A 17657-nucleotide genomic window follows, 5' to 3' on the forward strand; every position below is an offset into this window, starting at 1 on the left:
CATAGAGTGAAAAAATGAGATAAATATCCATTGTAAGAATCCACTCGTAGGGGGAAAAAACCATTACATGTTTTAAAATATACATAGTCAATTGCACACCCCTTTATATCTTCTTTTTTACAATTATCAGTGTCCACTTCTAACGTTCACTATTTGATGCATCCTTTAGATTGTTTAAGGTAGACAAGTACTGAACCCGTGCTTTGCACGAGCAAAGATGCATGACCATCCTCAACCACTCCCCATCTGAAGGTGGATCTTTGATTCTTAAATTGCTAATCAATTCACCTTGCATACTTGGATTGGATTTTGAAATTTTGGCTAAGTCTTAACCCATGGCTCTGAGACCTTCCATCTCCTCCTTCCTCGCGAAGGTGACCTTCCATCTCCTCCATTCCATTGACCTTCTATCTCCTCATTGCCCCTAAAGCTGCCTCTTGTCTTTCCACCTCCTCCCCAAAGCCTACCTCCTCTTGTCTTTCCATCTCCTCCCCCCTCCAAGCCTCCATCCAAGAGCTCCTTCTTTGTGACACGTGGCAGGCTCTTCTCCTCCAACCTGCCACGTGTCCTCTCTTTTTTTTTGGGTGTCCGTGGTTAATAGGTTAAAGATATACCAAATAAATTTGTTCAAAACTAGATCTGAAGTCTATATTGAATGAGATAATGAGATCTCATGATCCTTCTCACGTCTATGGGCAAAAGATAACTTAGTGAACGGAGTGCCAATAGTTTAAGTGCTGATAGTTTTAAGGAGGCACTGCTAACAAATTAGTTTGTAAAGTATTTAGATTAGATGCTAATCTTTGAAGCAAGATCCTATAAAATTCAAAATCTATATTGAGCATGTGAGCGAATCTAAGTTGAAAGTTCATCCAACACTATGTCATTTTGAAGTCCGATCAATCTAATCATCGAGTTGGTTGTTCTCTTCTGAGAAGGTTCATCCAACATTATGTCATTTTGAAATCCAATCTGGGTGTCCCTAAATAAATAGAGAAAAGGTTTGGATTAACAGCAGGTTCAGCAGGTGTTTTTAGGTGTCGTTCAGGCCAATTTTTGTCATCCCATGAAGGCGGTTTAGGAGGCTTGCCCTTAGAAGGAGAGAAAGGCGGATTCTTTTTGCTACTGAGGGATGCAGGACTTAACAATGGTGAAGCTTGGCTGCGAGTCCAAGAGACTGATTTCTATCGTATAGCTTGGAAGCACAATGACCGGGCTGCTTTTGAATAATCCTCCGTCTAAGGATGCTGATGGAGGGGAAGATGATATGGCTTTGGAAGATTCAAGGATGGAGATCAGGAGGCAAGTGGAAGAATTGACTGTGAAAATAGAAGAGGTAACCAGTCTCATCAAAATGCATTGGAAAGGCATTTATGTATTCGAAAAGTAAGAGGAATTTGGCGTACGAGTCGAGTATCGTGAACAATAATTAGTAAAATACTTATATTCTGTCTTATATTCTTGTTTCTTCCAGCAGTTTCCATAGTCGCAGCGTATTAATTAGAGTATCGTGAAGCATAATTAATATAATACTTATATTCTGTCTTAGTCATGCTGTGTTTGGCTTCTGATAAAGTAGATACCTAGTTCGGGCATTGAATCTTATGATTGCACAGAATGAAGCTGCTGATAGTGCAAGGAGCTGTAGTTGCTTACGGTAATCTTAGATCGTTTGTGTGCTCTGCAATGGATCAAAGAGTGGAGAGGCATGAGTTCATGGGCTCTCGTTCCCATTTTGCTTTACATATTGCAATCAAGGTTCTCTTGCTTTACATGGATGATGTAGTGCTGATTTCAGACATAGACACAGCAGAGGCTTTGCACCTGCATTTGTTGGCATACTTGTGTTGTGTGATGGCTGGGATACGAAGGTCAATCTTTTAAAAACCAAATTTATGATTTTTAATACCAAGGAGACCCAACTTCAATAGAGCTGGTTTGACATAGTCAGATCATGTGTCTAGTTGGGGTGCATCTTCACACTACTCGTGTTCACTGTGTATCCGGCAGCCCAGGAATGATTGACTAAATGACATACTTTTCTTGATGAGGCTGAAGAGACTGTGCTTTTATGCTGAGAGAGAGAGAGAGAGAGAGAGAGAGAGAGAGAGGGACAGATGATCACTATTAATAACTAGTGATCTTTTACATCGAGTGAAAGGAAATCTTACAGAATTGCTTTTTGGCTGGCTGCTCCAACAGATTTCTCAGGTTGCTTCTGCTGTCCCCATAGCTTGAGAGAGAGAGAGAGAGAGAGAGAGAGAGAGAGTAAGAGGGAAAGAGAGATGTATTAACGTCTGTGCAAGGCCTCGCGGGCCTATGGGACAAAGTGCACAAAAAGGAAAACTCATACAAGCCTCAAGGGGCTGGAGCAAAGGGCACACTAGGGCCCTTGCTGAGTACTAATCTATGCTAGCAACAGTTAAATGTCAACCGAATCAAGTCAATCTATCAAGTATAAACTGAATTAGGTCAATCTCAACAACTGGGACTTAGAAACCGAAGCCCGGCACAGTGAAGATATCTCGTATATGAGTTTGTCGGGCTGTCTCACGTTGTGGCGGGGGACATGGTCTCTTCAATCTCTAAACTCTGTAGGCTATGTCTAGAGTGACTCCTCGTCTCTGTCGGTCCCCCGCGAGGAACGCTGTGATAGGTCAGACCTCAATAGAATGTGCTCTGAGCACTCTCTGTCTCTCGTGTGGTCTCTGCGTCCCTCTCTCGGCGGGATCATGTCGACTCTCTCTGCTGATCCAGGCTGCCTTGTGTCAGCTAGCTCGTCCTCCACTCCACTGTGTCCTGGGGCTGACTCAAATGTGTAGAACTTTGTGACACGTCGCTGTGCCCGGTCAGCCTCTATGTCCTATGGTCTACCTCCCCCCAGCTGCTCTTGAATCTGTCGAAGTAGTGTCTCCTGGTGCTGGCGCATCTCCATGAGAGAGAGAGAGAGAGAGAGAGAGAGAGAGAGAGAGAGAGAGCCTATTAACGTCCACGGGGGACCAAAAGGTCGATGGGACAATAGAAAAACCATCTAATACGATAGCCTTGGGAGGGCACATTGCAACTCCCAAGGAGTGCATAAAGCAACTCTAGTTATTTAGAGTACCTAAATTATATCCTGAAAAAAACATATATAATCGACCATATATCATTTTAAGACTGAGAGTCTTCTGATTTTGATTTAAATTCGAATAGGATGGGTCCCTCAAATTAAGAAGGTAGATAATAGTTGAGACCTTATTGGAAAGCCAATTTTACGTATGAGACACTTGCTGATGTAAGGGTGCAACAAGGTTTAATACGCTGAGGGACCATCCTATTGGAAAAGTATAGTGAGTATTTCAACATTGCCCATCTCAAATCTCCTCCATCTTAGAGCTTGGCTTTCTTCCCTCATTTCATTTGTATTCTTCGGACCACAAAGTGGGCATGTGCCACGAATGCATTCCATGTGGTGCCACTCAGAGTCTCCCTTTGGACAAAGCAATGGCCCCACACAGATTTTAGGTTGCCAAACCTGTTTTGCCTTGCAACACATGACGTAGGTGGCCTGCAAATTGAGCATTGATCTGGGAGACATGGACATCTATCTCCATGGAGCAATGCTCTAACCCGACCAGATCTTAACTCATTCTAGCATTGCTAGGCTATGTCAAAGTCTATGTGTGTTTTGCAACACACACATTCCTATCTTTGACTTTCTTGACATACCAGGGCTTACAAAGCTCGAAGCTCCTTAGCCCAATAGTAATGTCAAGGTTTTGAGCGATAAACTTGAGATACAACTAACAATTCAAACCACCGAGCTGGTTTAGGACCCTGGGGTGGTCACTTAAGATAATAGGTTTGTTAAAGGAAGGGGATTTTTTAATTCGGGGGACTTATGGGCCATATACATACAAGAGGGGGTTTAAAAAATATTTCTTCAATATAATTATAGTATGTACATGTATGGAGGGGCCTTTTAAATTCCAAATTACAACATGTATATGTACAGAAGAGCATTAAAAAATAACCCTAAACAAAGTGAATTTAAAATTTAGGGGTATTTTAAATGTGTGCTTGCTCACACATGTTTTTAGGGTTTTTAGAGAGTGACCTCTGATCACCCAATAGCTGCTAATGCCATAGAAGAGGATAGCGCCAACCAAGGTAGCCTGCGTCGCCCTGCAGTACAAGAGCCATAGTCTCGCATGTGATATAGGTAAGTGATAGTCTAGAATGCCACATCTAACTGCAATGGAGATGCCCCGAACTTGGCCTGAATGACCTGATGGAGGTATGGTATGGTTGTATTAAAGTCCGCTTGAGACCCTTCAAGATCTATGATAGTGATCCCTTAACATCCAGTGAGAAAAAACATTACAACTGGTCATGTAGTGAGTACCTGTTGGGCTAGCTTGTGTGTTAGCCCTAGTACCTTGTTGCGATGATCCAAAACCTCTTTCAAGTAGCTCCCTAGCTTTTTGGCTGGCTGCTCCAGCAGATTCTTCAAGTTATCTATGCTGCCCTCATATCTTTCTAAGACCAAGGAGCCAAAATCCATCATGAGAAGTACACCATCATGGGGGAAACTAGAAGCGTCTAGCACACTCCCCCCCCCCCCCCCCCCCCCCCCTTCAAAAAAAAAAAACTACTACTGAGACGAAACGATACGTGAAAGCCGAGAGTGAATAATGCTGAGTTAGATAGAGCCTTCTATAAGTCGAGAAATCCTAAGATTTCATGTCATGACTTGTCTTGTGTTTGAGGTGCGTGATTTGATCTCTACAGCTGCAACTTCCATGAATCAGCTCCCATGTCCAGCAAAAATTGTATCTCATGGAGAGGTTAAGGGTGAAGGAAGAATGGCTGCCTTCCAAGAGGAAAGAGGGAGAGTAGCTCTTTTTTCTTGGCCTCCCTCAGCTCAATCCCTTGGAAGAGGAAGGAGCAAGAGAGAAAGGACTAGGAGAAGGAGGGATGGAGGAAGCCCAACTAGGATCCCACCTAGGGTCTTGTGTCTGCTGCTACCCCCTGGTTGGGCTGGGGGTTCAGCCCAACTAGGGGTTAACCTCTATCGAGGTTCGGTTAGGCCAGAGTTAACCTAGGTTAGGTTAAGTTATGGTTTTTGAGGGGGGCTGTTGTCGGCGAAGTTGGAGAAAGAAAGAAAGATATGTTAACATCTTCAGAAGCCCTCGTGGGACTATGAGACAAAGCGCACAGTTTTATAGACTGAGAGTCTCTTGGAAGTACATATACCACTCCCAAAGTGATTATAGATTAGCTACATTATACTAAGTAAGATAATTGGCCTGTATTACCTCAGTTTAAGACTGAGAGTCCTTGGGTTTGGATTTAAAGTCTTTGATAAGTGCTTTTCCATCTCTGTAGACAGCCCATTTTCCTCCTTTGGAGCGTCCTTCAGTTCTGTGGACTTCATCTTGAGCTGAATTGGGGTGAGCTCCTCTGATATCCATACCTTGGTACCTCTCAACTTATTTGTTTGCATAAGAATCTTGGTTCTTGCCTTCCTATCATTGAGCACCACTTCAGCTGATATCCCAATAGGACCGACAATGGTTATGTCCTTTAAATCCCACTCAATCTGATGGGTTGCTGCTATGATATTATCAAATTTTTGTACCAGCCTCCCTTTATGCCAATCTTCAAGTAGTCCTCCAATGCATAGATATCGAGCATTAGCAACCCTTTTTTCCTGCTCTTGTACCTCTCCATATACTTCACTTTTGTTGATTTTATTGTCCATTGTTGCTGAGATTTCCTCTTTGATCGACTTGACCTGTTGGTAACCATGTCCTGGACTTTGGCTACCAACTGTGGTGTAGGTGCTGCTTCCTTGTGTATTTGTAGTACTTCATGTATGATGTCTTGCTTGCCATTGTTCTCCATCTCCTTTACTGGTCCACTCTACCCCCCCTCATCAAGGGTGGGGGAGCAGGGTGGGGGAGCAAGAGCGTAAAACTAGAGATAGAATGCTATTGGCTGCCTGTGGGCGTAGTCTTGCGATGTCTCCTGGTCATAGCTCTACGTCTAACAAGGGCAACCATGACCGTCGTGCTCCCACTCTGAACAAGGAGGGAATGTCCCCAAGCATAATTTGCGTGTCAACCCTCTGCCTGAGCTGTCGTGTCACTGGATTTGGGTCTCGATCACGTCTAGGGCTTGTGGAGTGGGAGCCTGTATGGTCCGGTTGAACCTTGGCTGTCTCTCAGGGCAGCAAGGTGTTGTGATCTGGACGGAAAGTCTACTTATGCTCGAGGTGGAGCACGCGGGCTCGAGTCTAGAGATAGCCGGCAGATAGTAGAAGGACCTTGTGGTAAGATCAGAGGACCACACCATTGGTGGGACTCTGGATCTACCTTATTACCAATAGGATGCACTGGAAAAGAAAATCCCCGTTTCCTATATTTATTTGGGGACCAGGGTCAGCCTTCCTTCCCCCAGGTTGGGCGCCTGCTACTAACTGACTCCACGAGGCATGCTCGGGTCTCCCACCACGAAATCGAGATCAAAACTTCCTCTTTTGTATTGTGTCCATAGCTTTGGACGGAAATATATTATTTTGGTGGTTTCTCTATCTGGCTGGTCCATTGTCTATTGATGAGTCTGCACATCTATTCTATGCACATAAGTTTAAGAAGTTTGTGATTCCACACCCCACACCACACTGTGTGAGCTCCTGGGCAATTCTATTAGTCTTCCGCTGTGTGTACCCTCTGTTGGGTGATTTCTAAGATGGAATCAGAGCCCAAGTAGGACTCCGTGATCATGCTCTGAGAAGAGTCTCGTCTCGTCTCTGTGATCGAAGTAGGTGCTCATGATGTCTGACTGCCTCATGGATGAATGCGGCCAAGCATCTCTGATCTGGAAAGGAGAACCAAGATAATAATCCGGAGCTATCTCTGAATAGACAGTAGAAGCGTCCCCGGATCTCCTGGATCTCATAGTAACCTAGGCATCTGAAAATCAAATGCTCCTCGGACTCAATTTCCTGATTGCATAATGTCCATATATGTCTCTCCCTAGGTAAGCCCTTTGCTCGAACACGTGGGTCAATAAACCCCTCATCTGAGATATGTAGACAATGATCTGTGTAGAAGCTAGGCTTCACTGGAAGCTCACTTGGTTCCAACCAGGTCCAGAATGTGTGTAGCTGCAGAAGATCCTCACGTATGACTTGGTTGGCCTCATGATACTGTAGTGGGGAGAATGGCGCATCAATGCTGTATTGGAAGGAGGGAAGTTTGTCCATGTGGAGCCCAATTGCTCAAACCACCTCAATGTGTGTGCAAACCAGCACCTTTGGTCACCTGCATATGGTAGAGCCATAGAAGAGGACAATGCAAGCCATCTGAAATGTAGCAGATACAGGAATCTGTAGAGATGAGATGTACTGTTTACCATGTTGAATTGACTAGTTTAGAATTGTGGTGTAGTTCATATGTTTCTTGCCTTGCGATTCCTGCAGCTTTCAAGAGAGTCTGTAGACGAAAAAGAGACTTCCAGCATTGATTTGCATTGGTAGGCCAATATGCTTTCCCTACAGGATTCTGTTTAGGTTCTAGTTTATTGTGTTTCCTTGGATAACAGGCTTTTTTGGTTTCTAAAAAGCTGCTGGTTGTTTCCATATGCATTTTTTTTCCCCTCGAAGGTCCATATGCAATGCCTGAAATTTGAAGACATAAAATATGGGGTTACGTGTTTCATACTTACCAAATGCAGGCGGATCTGAGAAATTGTTCATGGGTGGAGATGACAGATGGAGCAGCAAGTGAATGAGGTTACCCATGTGCGTTCCTCCTTGAGCAAAGGAAAAGTTCCTTATTCAAAAGTCAGTTTGAATTCAAAAGAACGCGAAAAGGACAAAAACGCTATGAATGCCAGGAAGCAGCAACAAGCAGATACAGCACGCCGAGAAGCTGCATTTGTAAAGCGTATGGGGGAGCTTATGCGCCAATTTGGTACTATACTGCGGCAGGTGAAGTTGATATTCTGAGAAAGTGTGTTTTTATGATGATGACTTTTTTCTCCCCTTAGCAGTCACACAGAGGTTTGTTGGTTTCCAAGTCTAGAATATTACTGGGTATAGGCAGTGATATTATTTTCTCCTTATCAATATATCTCCAGATGAGTGTTGAGATGGTTCCCAAACTTGTTCCCTCTTGGATACAAAAGAAATTTGGGTAAATTTGTCCTTCCTCTTTTTAAGAAGTGTCTCTGTTAAATAGGGAGGATATATTACATCTGTGAAGCAATGGACCAAAAAGAGCTTTTAACATGAAAAAGCTGTAAAACTATACAGTGGAACAGAAGGTTAAAAACAAAACAATGTGCTGGCGGAGGAGAACTGAGGGCCTTAGGTACAACAGAGAGGCTGTGGGGAGTATTGCTAATTGAGAGGTGCTTTCTGATTCTAAACAAGTACCCTTTGTCTGTAAGTCTCTATAACAGCTTGTCAGAGAATATGAGCTGAAATGGGCTAAGTAGGGGCGGAAAGGAGGGCACACGAAGTGTAGCAAATGGGCGAAGTCGTATGGCAAGAGGGAGAAGAGGAATGAGCAGCGAAGAGGAGGTTGAAGGCGGGCTGGGAGAGGAGCGATGGGAGCTAGCATGGAGTAGGGAGCTTGAGTCCTCCTTTTGCCTTTATAATTATATGCAGACCTAGAACTTCTGAAGGAAGGCTAGATCTTGTATAGGGTTGTCTCTATATCCCAAACCACACTCTGCAGCACCCCCTGTTGCAAAGATCCCTGTAGAAGCTATCGAATGACAAGGCCAAGGATTATGATCTAGAATTGTCAACTCATTGTGGGAAACACTTTACCTAGGCTCTTCAATGAAGAGTTCTGCAAAGGCTTTTGTGTTTCCTTGGACTATCGATGCCATGATCCCAAATCCATGAAACAAGAAACCCTAAGGATGCAGGCAACACACATTAGTGAGTATGCCAAGCAAAAGGGTATGTGGCCAGGCAGGCTTCAAATGAGGTTACCCTACCTTGAACCACATCTTCACTCGAGGGGTTATCATAGAGGAGTTAGGCATCATCCTTAGAGAGTATACAGCTGCTTTGTAAACTTTTAAGAGGCCTTTGATTCTGTACTATGCATCTTATGCTTTCGGACCTACATATTAAGGATATGGTCTGATGGGCAGTCATAGCCTGCTATGAGAAGTTCACGAACAGATTCCTCATTGCGCACGACATGCTTCAAGAGCTAGCACTATCCACTTGAAAGAGGGCCACCCAGTCTCCTCTTTTGATTTATATGCAGTTGATGTAGTAGTGATCTCATCCACAAGCAAGGGCTTATGTAGGAATTGGAATGCACGCTAGGACATTCTATGATAGTTGGGGCATGAAGTCAACCTTGGACACAACAAAGACCATGAGGCAGACCTAGACGCCCTCACGTGGTTGTCATGAGGGCTTCACGTCTCCTATAGGGGTGATTCGAAGCAAGAAGAGGCCTCCAGAACGTGATGCAAAGCAAAGAGGAGGCTGCTAGGGGCTGTTGCGCAGCAAGAGCGGGTTGCCAGAAGTGGTGGCTAGCCAGGTGGGGTGTCTAGGGTGTGATTTGAAGTAAGAAGAGGCCAGGGCACCTACCTCACAGCATCATGGCGTTGGGTGGCTTCTTGAGGTCGTGGGTCTAGATTACTGATGCACATCTCCCTCATAACAAGAACGAGATCCTTTATATGTGGGAACAAACATACTCAGCATCTTGCTGCTCCATCTTGATTAGCTCTTTACATGTGGGAACAAACATACTCAGCATTGTGTTGCTCTATCTTGATCAGTTCTTTTATAGCTACACCAGGCACCCCTAGCTCCCTTGCTCTTGTAGCTCGTGAACCACATGATGTCTTTTGAAGACATTGCTAAATCAACCTCTCTCTCTCTTTCGAAGACATAGAGAGACCTTACTGCCGCAGCAGATCAGATAGCAGGAGGTGACAATGCCAACCAAGTATTGTGTGTAGCTGTAAGAGATCCTCTTGGATAACCTAGTTGACAAATGCAAACCTGGTCTTGGAAGTGAATCAGCTTGGAGAGAGGCCCAAACTTGTGTCCCTCTTGAATAAGGAATGGTATTGTCCTCTTGAATAAGCAATTGTATCGTCCTTGGATCTCATAGTATACAAGGCAAGTACACAGGAAGTGCTCCTCTGTCTCCACCTCCTCCAAGGTGCATAGTCTATAGATCCGTTGCTCTCTGGGTGTACCTGTGGCTCTCCCGACCTCAGTCCTCAACTGATGGAATGGGACCCGCATTTGTCCGATGGTGATCCTCAAGGCATGTGAGAATGAATGGGGCTGTGGAAGTGGAGGCATGAGGTCAGCAATAGAATGCTGTCGCCCCCTCAAGGGTGCAGTCCTGGTACGTCTCCTGGTCGTAGCTCTGCGTCTAACCAAGGCCACTGTGACCCCCGTCGGTTGGGCTCCGACCCTAAACAAGGAGGGGATGTCCCCAAGTATGATCTGTGAGTCAATTCTTTGTCTGAGCTGTCGTGTCACAGGCTCCGGGTCATGGTCATGTCGAGGTCTCGCCTCGTGGAGGTCTATGTTATCTGGCTGAAAGAACTCCGTGATAGAGCTCTGAGAGGTATCAGTCGAGGGAGAAGTCTGCTCCTGTCTCCGTGCTCGGAGTATCCTATCGCGGTGTCTGAGCACCTCATGAATGAAACCAGCCAAACATCGCTGGTCTTGGTAGGAGAGGAAACGGGCCAACATCCCATAACTATCTCTGAAGAGGCAGTAGAAACACCCTCGGATCTCATAGTAAACAGGGCACCTGAAGATGAAATGCTCCTCTGTCTCAACCTCCTGCATGTCACACAGTGTGCATATGCGCCTCTCCCTGGGTAACCGCTCTGCTCTGCCGCTCTCGATACGAAGTACGAAGTCTGTGTGAAGAGACTCGGAACTGCCCAAGGGAGATCCTCAGCGAGTGGGGTAGGTGAATCTGCATGTATCCTGGCGGATCAATGAAACCCTCCGCTGTGATATGTAAGAAGTGATCTTTGTAGAAGCCCAGCTTCACTGGGAGATCACTCGGACCCAACCAAGTCCGGAATGTGTGTAGCTGTAGTAGATCCTCACGGATAACCTGGTTGACCTCGTGTGATAAGAGGGGAGAGAAAGGAGCATCCATGTTGTATTGGAAAGGAGGTAGTCTGTCCATGTGGAGCCCTAGTTCTACAAACCATCTCTCTGTACATGCATACCAGCACCTCTGATCTCTCCCTGCTGCAAGTGTCATAGAAGAGGACAGTGCTAGCCATGGTATCCTACTACGCCCGGATGTGTAATCCCCATACTCCCTAACTCGGTACAGATATGTAATGACTTGAAATGCAGCATCTAGCTGTAATGGGGGTGACCCAAACTCCGCCCGAATGATCTGGTGAGGGACGGATGGCTTACCACGGATCATCCGTGATAACATGAGAACCTGTAGCCGCTCCACCCTGACCCACTTTGTATCCGACAAGTCTGGCTCCCAGCATGGACTGCCATACATCCTTGCCGGGTGGACCAAGGAGTCAAAAAGCAACCCTTTGGTCCGTGGATCTTGAAAGCGGGAGCGGAAGCACTGTCTCTCTAGTCTAGCCAATGAAGCATATCCTCTGCTCAGGCGCGCCTACATAATCGCGGGTCTCATGGTGAAGATGGGTCCAGAAAAGATGACCCCTAGGTAAGTGTATGATGAAACAACCTCAATAGGGGACCCATCAAATGCGAAATGCTCATCGCGCATGACGACTCGAGATGTATTGAAGATCATAACCTTGGTTTTACCCAAGTTGACCTTCAAATCACGAGACTCACAAAAGGACTGAAGTGCGTCAAGGTGTCTGTGGAGCCCCTCTGTTGAGGAGGACAAGAGAGCCACGTCATTTGCGTGAAGTAATATCCGGATCAGCGTGCCCGCAAGAGAGCAGCCTACCTCACCCTGTGCTTGCATCACTGCTCGAGCTCGTCAATGTAGAGGCCAAACAAGGTAGGTGATAATGGGCACCCTTGTTTGACCCCGATAGTGCTCATGATCTCGTTTGTCCATCCAGATCCTGTCCAGACTCTGCGTGAAACTCGCTCATAAAGTGCCATGACAGCCCAAATGATCTCCTGGTCGTAACTCAGATCCTGCAGGCGTCGTATGAGGCGGGCTCTCGGAACGGTGTCAAATACCTTGCGGAAGTCCACAAAGCAATAGTAAACCCTCTGCTTCTGTGCCCTCGCCTCCTCGATGATACATTTGAGCGCGAGAATGTGGTCCATGGTCCCATGATCCCGCCTGAAACCGGCCTGTCCTGCTGCTCCGAGTCCTCGACACTCACAAATTTGCTGTCCTTAGAATCACGTACTGATGCATAAGTCTTGGACATGACATGTCCAATCATAATGGTCCTGTAGTTCTCCGGGTTCATGGGATCCCCTGCCTTGTGGATGGGTGAGATAGTGTTGATGGTCCAGGTGCGTGGAAACCCCAAGCAAACGGCTTCATTAAATAGCTTGGCTAAGATCGGGGCTAGGAGGTTAATCCCATAGGCAATGAACTCAGTGCATAGTCCCTCGTGATCCTTCACTCAGCCATTATGAAGTTTCATTACGACATCCTTTACCCCCCCCCCCCCTAGTGAAGAGGGTGCAGGATGTGGGGCATGGCATATGTGATAGGTTAGGGGCTGGCTGATTTGGGATATCATAGAGCGTGCGTGCATAATCAGACCAAACCTGAGTGTCAGTGAGTGGTGGGGGGGACTGTCCCTCTACAAATCTCCGCCAGAAGTCCTTAGAGTCGTTACTGAACAGAATGTTCAGTAGCTCCTCCTCGTTCCGACACATGAAGTCAAGTTTCTTCCTACGTACCAAACGACGGTATTCGCGTAGCGTCTCTGGTTCGCTTGGACGGCTGTTTTTTGTCTCGAATCTGAGCTGACGGCATAAAGCCTTACACTCATCATCGTACCAGCTATTACAGGGTACGGTTCCAGGAGGTGGTGGGCGTGTGGTGTGGGGGAAGGCATGAAGAGCAGCCTCGTGTAGTGAGCGAGTGACTAGGGCAGCACGGTCCTCTAATAAGGGTATAAAGTGAATGTATGCGAGAAGTATGTACAGACGGCTAGAGTAAGTAGGTGAGTGATCGCGATCAAAGCGTATATCATGGTAGGTGGAGTAAGAAGTCAACGGGGTAGAAAGTGCTGTGCGGCGGGGGGTAGAAATGTTAAAGAAGAGATAGGTATGATCAGCCCCTGGAGGGAGAGGTGCTACGGTAAAGTCAATGATGCGAGATGTGAAGGCATGGGATCCCATGATGTAGTCCACAACATTGAAGCCTCCCCCATGTGGAAAGCGAGTGAAGCCACCTGATGTAGGCCATCTGTCTAGACCATTATAGATAATGAGATCATGCATCTTGCCGAGGTCTAATAGGGCCTGTCCATTGGATGTGAGCGGTCCTCGTGTGTCAGCCGAAACTCGTAGCATACCTGCCTCCTCAAGGTCAAACAATGTCTGCTAGTAGAGTGGAATCATCCCTGAAGTCGAGGAGTGGTGCCTGACGAGCGCCTCTCACGTTGAAGTCCCCAACTAGGAGGACTTCCCCGCGGCTAGAGAAGTCAACAATCTTGCCCTCGAATATCTCTGGCAAAGTGGGAGGTCTCGGGGGGGGGAAGTAGCAAACTGCAATAAACAAATCTCGGCTATCCATGTGTCGAATCCGGATCCAGAGAAACGTGGAGTGTGGATCTCTCTGCTCCACTGAGATGGCCCCCAAAAGTGTGGATCTGTAAAGGACTGCGACTCCTCTTGATCCGTGAACCCCTCCTGTATCCCTCGTCTCATCTCTGTAGGCAGACTCCCATGTATACCCGTTGACTACTGGTAGTGGGCGCTCTAGACTCTGATGTGTCTCTATGTAAAAGACTTTGTCATGACCTGTATAGGATTCCGAGAAGTTCCTTGGTTCTGACCATAAGGTACCATTACAATTCTCGATGGTATAGGATAGGGTCTCGGATGTTTGGGTCTCATAGACCCCGCCTCCCTATGCGGGAGGAGAGGTGGGTGCCCGACGGGGGCCTGTAAGGAGTAGTCCATCTCGTACTATTGCCCACTTCCCCTCTTTGCGGGCTTGATCCCGCTGCTGCAACAGAAAGTGCCTCTCCTCAACCTGTAGTGGAGTGAGGTCCTCGTCCATGGAGATCGCTGGCTGGCCTCGTAAGGCTGACCTACGACGTAAAGCGGAAAGTCGTGCTTGGGCGTCATGGAACCGTATGATAAGGGGATGCTCTTGGTTGGGGTCCCTCCCAACTCGCTATGCTCTCTCAATCCTGTGCTCAGTCGCCCCTAGGGTAGTGGTCACGAAGGCCTGCACATCTGCCATCAGGGTAGCCTCAGTGCGGGGAATCCCACGTACTGTGATGTTGAGAGCCTTGCTGGCTCTTTGCTGCTGCTCTAGGAGGGTAGCCGAAACGGTTACCAATGCAGGTTTTCGTTTGGCTACGTCGACCCATCTGGACGTCTCCTCGATGGCAGATTGCATGCTCGCAATTTGCCTCTACAACTGGGGTGCTCCCTGGGAATGTACGTACAGCAGTGACCTCCTGTCGGAGCTGTGAGATCTCCTGTCTGAGCCCTTGAATAAGATCATCCTGGACTCGGATGGCCTGAGACTGCTCCTGTATGAGTCGTGCTTGCTCCCGGGTGAAACGTGCCTGCTCCTATGCGAAGCGTGACAACTCCCTCTCACACTCTCGGATGCTTTGGACCTCCATAAGCAAGTACTCCCAAGCCTTTGATGGGTCAGCTCGTCCGTGCTCTAACGGAAACTGAAAGGACTGTGGCTTGAAAGTGTGAGGAAGAGATTGGAGGCTAGGTGATGACTGGGTAAAATGGGTGCGGTATGGGGATGATGAGGCGATCCCAGCAGGGTGAGGGAGCGTGGGCTGACTGAGAGGCAGAGGGGAGAGAAAGGTCGAGTAGTGTGGAATAGTGTATGACCCCTCCAAAGTAGGTGTCATAATCGGAGAGAGAACTATAGCGGGAGAAGAAGGGAGAGATGGAAGAGATGGTGTCAGTGACAACCCCTCTATCCTAGGGGAGGATGGGGCAATCGATGTCATGGGGTAGGGGTATATCAGAGCCAGGAGCTGTAACTATAGAGGCTGTGGGCAGAAATGGAGCTGAAAGTGGAGCTGAAACTGGAACTAGAGCTGATGCTGAGGCTGAAGCTATGAGGCTGGTGCTGAGGCTGAGTATGAGGATGTAGTTGAGACTGGAGCTGAAACTGAGGCTGAAGCTGTGGCTGAAGCCGAGGCAGGAGTGGGTCCCGCCTTTGCTTTGCTGTCCACTCCAAGTCCACTGCGGTTTCAGCTGTGTCTGTTTTTTGGCTTTGTTGCCATCCTTCTTGGCAGCTTTATCCGTATCCTTGCCACCTTTTCCCATTTCGTTTGATTGACCCATGTTCGGTGTAGGTCTTAGTGTAGGAGCGGGAGTGGGAGTGGGAGCAGGGGCATGAGCTCCCTTCCCATGATGGGAGGTACCCTCAGGGGGCTGAAAAGAAGCGGGGAGCGGGAGAGCTCAATGGATGACTGCCCCTTGTATCTCTTTTCTGTTCTTCTTGATGTTCTTGACTTTCTTGATTTCCTGCAGGTGAATGACAGATGTCGAGGTGCTGTGGGGGGGGCTGTTGGCCAAGAGAGGCAGCCAATCAGCTCTCCCTCTCTCCCCCAAGATAGAGCAGCAAATGGGCTGCTGTGTGAGCGTGTCGGGGCTGTCGAGGGTGTCGGGGAGGGGTAGAGGGAGTAGCTGAGGGGTCGCGAGGGGGTGGCTGAGGGATGGCGGGGGGCTGAGGGGTGGCGGGTGGTTGGAGTGGAGGCGGCGGAGCAGAAGGGGAGGAGGCGGCGCAGCAAAGGGAGCTGCAGTAGGCGGGAGGGAGCTGCAGTAGGCAGGGAGGAGACGGAGCAGGAGGGGAAGAGACGGAGCAGAAGGGGGGGAGACGGGGCAGCAGAGGGGGCTGCAGCGGGCGAAGCAGGAGGGGAGGCGGTGGGGCAGTAGAGGCAGCGGAGCAGGAGGGGAGGAGGCGTGGCAGCAGCAGCAGTGGGAGAGAGGGCTGAGGGAGTGGGAGGGGCTAGGGAGGCGGAGAGGCTGAGAGGCTAGGGAGGCGGAGAGGCTGAGAGAGAGAGAGAGGCTGCAAGGAGGAGGATGAGGAGCAACAGGGTTTTCAGGAACTTTTCAGGACTCTTCGACGAAGGGATGGCTATTTGATAACTAGTGAGGCTGACAACCATGTATGCAACATCCTTCTAGGGGAGTGATCTCTCAATGATTGATTGAAGGAGATTTGAGAGACTACAGGGGATTATGATCCTGGATGATTCGGTGTAAGCCTTCAGCTCCTCATCAGATAGTATAGGTAGAGTTTGCCACCACTTCAGATTGATGCGTCTTGTAGATTGTTACATTTTTCAATGGGTTTGGACTTTTCCTAACTAGAGATTTCTGAGGCTGGCACTAGAGAGAGAGAGAGAGAGAGAGAGAGAGAGAGAGATGTATTAACATCCACGAGAGGCCTCACGGGCCTATGGGAGAAAGTACACAGAAAAACGAACTCATACAAGCCTCTGTGGGCTGAAGCAAAGAGCATGCTAGGACCCTTGCTGAGTACTAATCTATGCTAACAAAATCATAATCATGAATAGAAATAGTCAACTGCAACTGCATAGTGGACCAGATCAATCTATCCAGTATCAGGTACAAACTGAAAAACAAGTCAGTCTCGGTGCTGGGACTCAGAAACAGAATCAGAAATTGAAGCCTGGTACAGTGATGGCTCTCTGGTGGGCTGCGAAGATGTCTCGTATTTGTGTCTGTCGAGCTGTCTCGTGCTGCGGTGGGGAACGCGGTCTCCTCGCTCTCTAAACTCCCTAAGCTTCCAGAGTGACCCCTCGTCTCTGTCGGTCCCCCCTGAGGAAGGCTGTGATAGGTCGGACCTCAATAGAGTGTACTCTAAGGACTCTTTGTCGTGCATGTGGTCTTTGCGTCCCTCTCTCGGTGGTATCGTGTCAGTTGCTGATCTAGACTACTCTCATGTCGACTAGCTCCTCCTCCACTCCTGTGTCCTGGGGCTGACTCAAATGTATTGAAGTCTATGATGCGTCGCTGTGCCCGGTCATCCTCTATGTCCTGTGGTGGTCTGGCCATCCCCTGCTGCTCTGTGATTTATTGCAATAGTGTCTCCTTGTGCCAACGCATCTCCATCAGATAAAGCCCGATACAGAGCTGGTCATGGAAATGGATCAGTTGTGATAAAGGGCCGAAGCCACTCCCCTCCAGGTAGAGACAGTGGTAGCGCCCCCGATCTCGTAGTAGGTTGGGCAAACACAAAGAAAATGCTCCTCTGTCTCAATCGCCCCCAGTGTACATAGCGTGCTAACCCGAGGCTCTCTGGGTATACCTGCTGCTCTCCTAGCCTCGATCCTTAGCTGATGGGACGAAACCTGCATTTGACCAATGGCAATCCTCAGTGCATGGGAGACTCGTCTGTCTTAGAGATAGTGAGGTCTGATGATGAATCCCTCCTCTGATACTCTCAAGAAGTTGTCACGGTAGAATTGGGTCTTGGTGGGGAGCTCTTGGTCCTCCCCCCAAG

The 17657-nt window shown here is 47.9% G+C and overlaps 1 protein-coding gene across 3 annotated transcripts in view; it reads left to right on the forward strand.

The window, feature by feature from the left end:
* Positions 1-841: 841 nt before the first annotated feature.
* The window catches only part of IMB1 (Transcription factor GTE6), a 93431-nt gene continuing 76615 nt past the window's right edge, over positions 842-17657 (forward strand). Inside the window, exons 1-2 of one of the 3 annotated variants that reach the window (XM_087381426.1) lie at positions 842-1336; positions 7760-7978. In XM_087381426.1, coding sequence (XP_087237552.1) covers positions 1208-1336; positions 7760-7978 — 348 coding nt within the window. In that variant the 5' untranslated portion in view covers positions 842-1207. Of the gene's footprint in view, positions 1337-7752; positions 7979-17657 lie in introns of all 3 variants that reach the window. The other 2 variants (XM_087381427.1, XM_087381428.1) reach the window with 2 other exon arrangements.

Source organism: Dipteris shenzhenensis, chromosome 11 (assembly GCF_047967505.1).
Source record: "Dipteris shenzhenensis isolate YYH24624 ecotype China chromosome 11, Dip_SZ_1.0, whole genome shotgun sequence".
In the NCBI taxonomy this organism is placed as follows: domain Eukaryota; kingdom Viridiplantae; phylum Streptophyta; class Polypodiopsida; order Gleicheniales; family Dipteridaceae; genus Dipteris; species Dipteris shenzhenensis.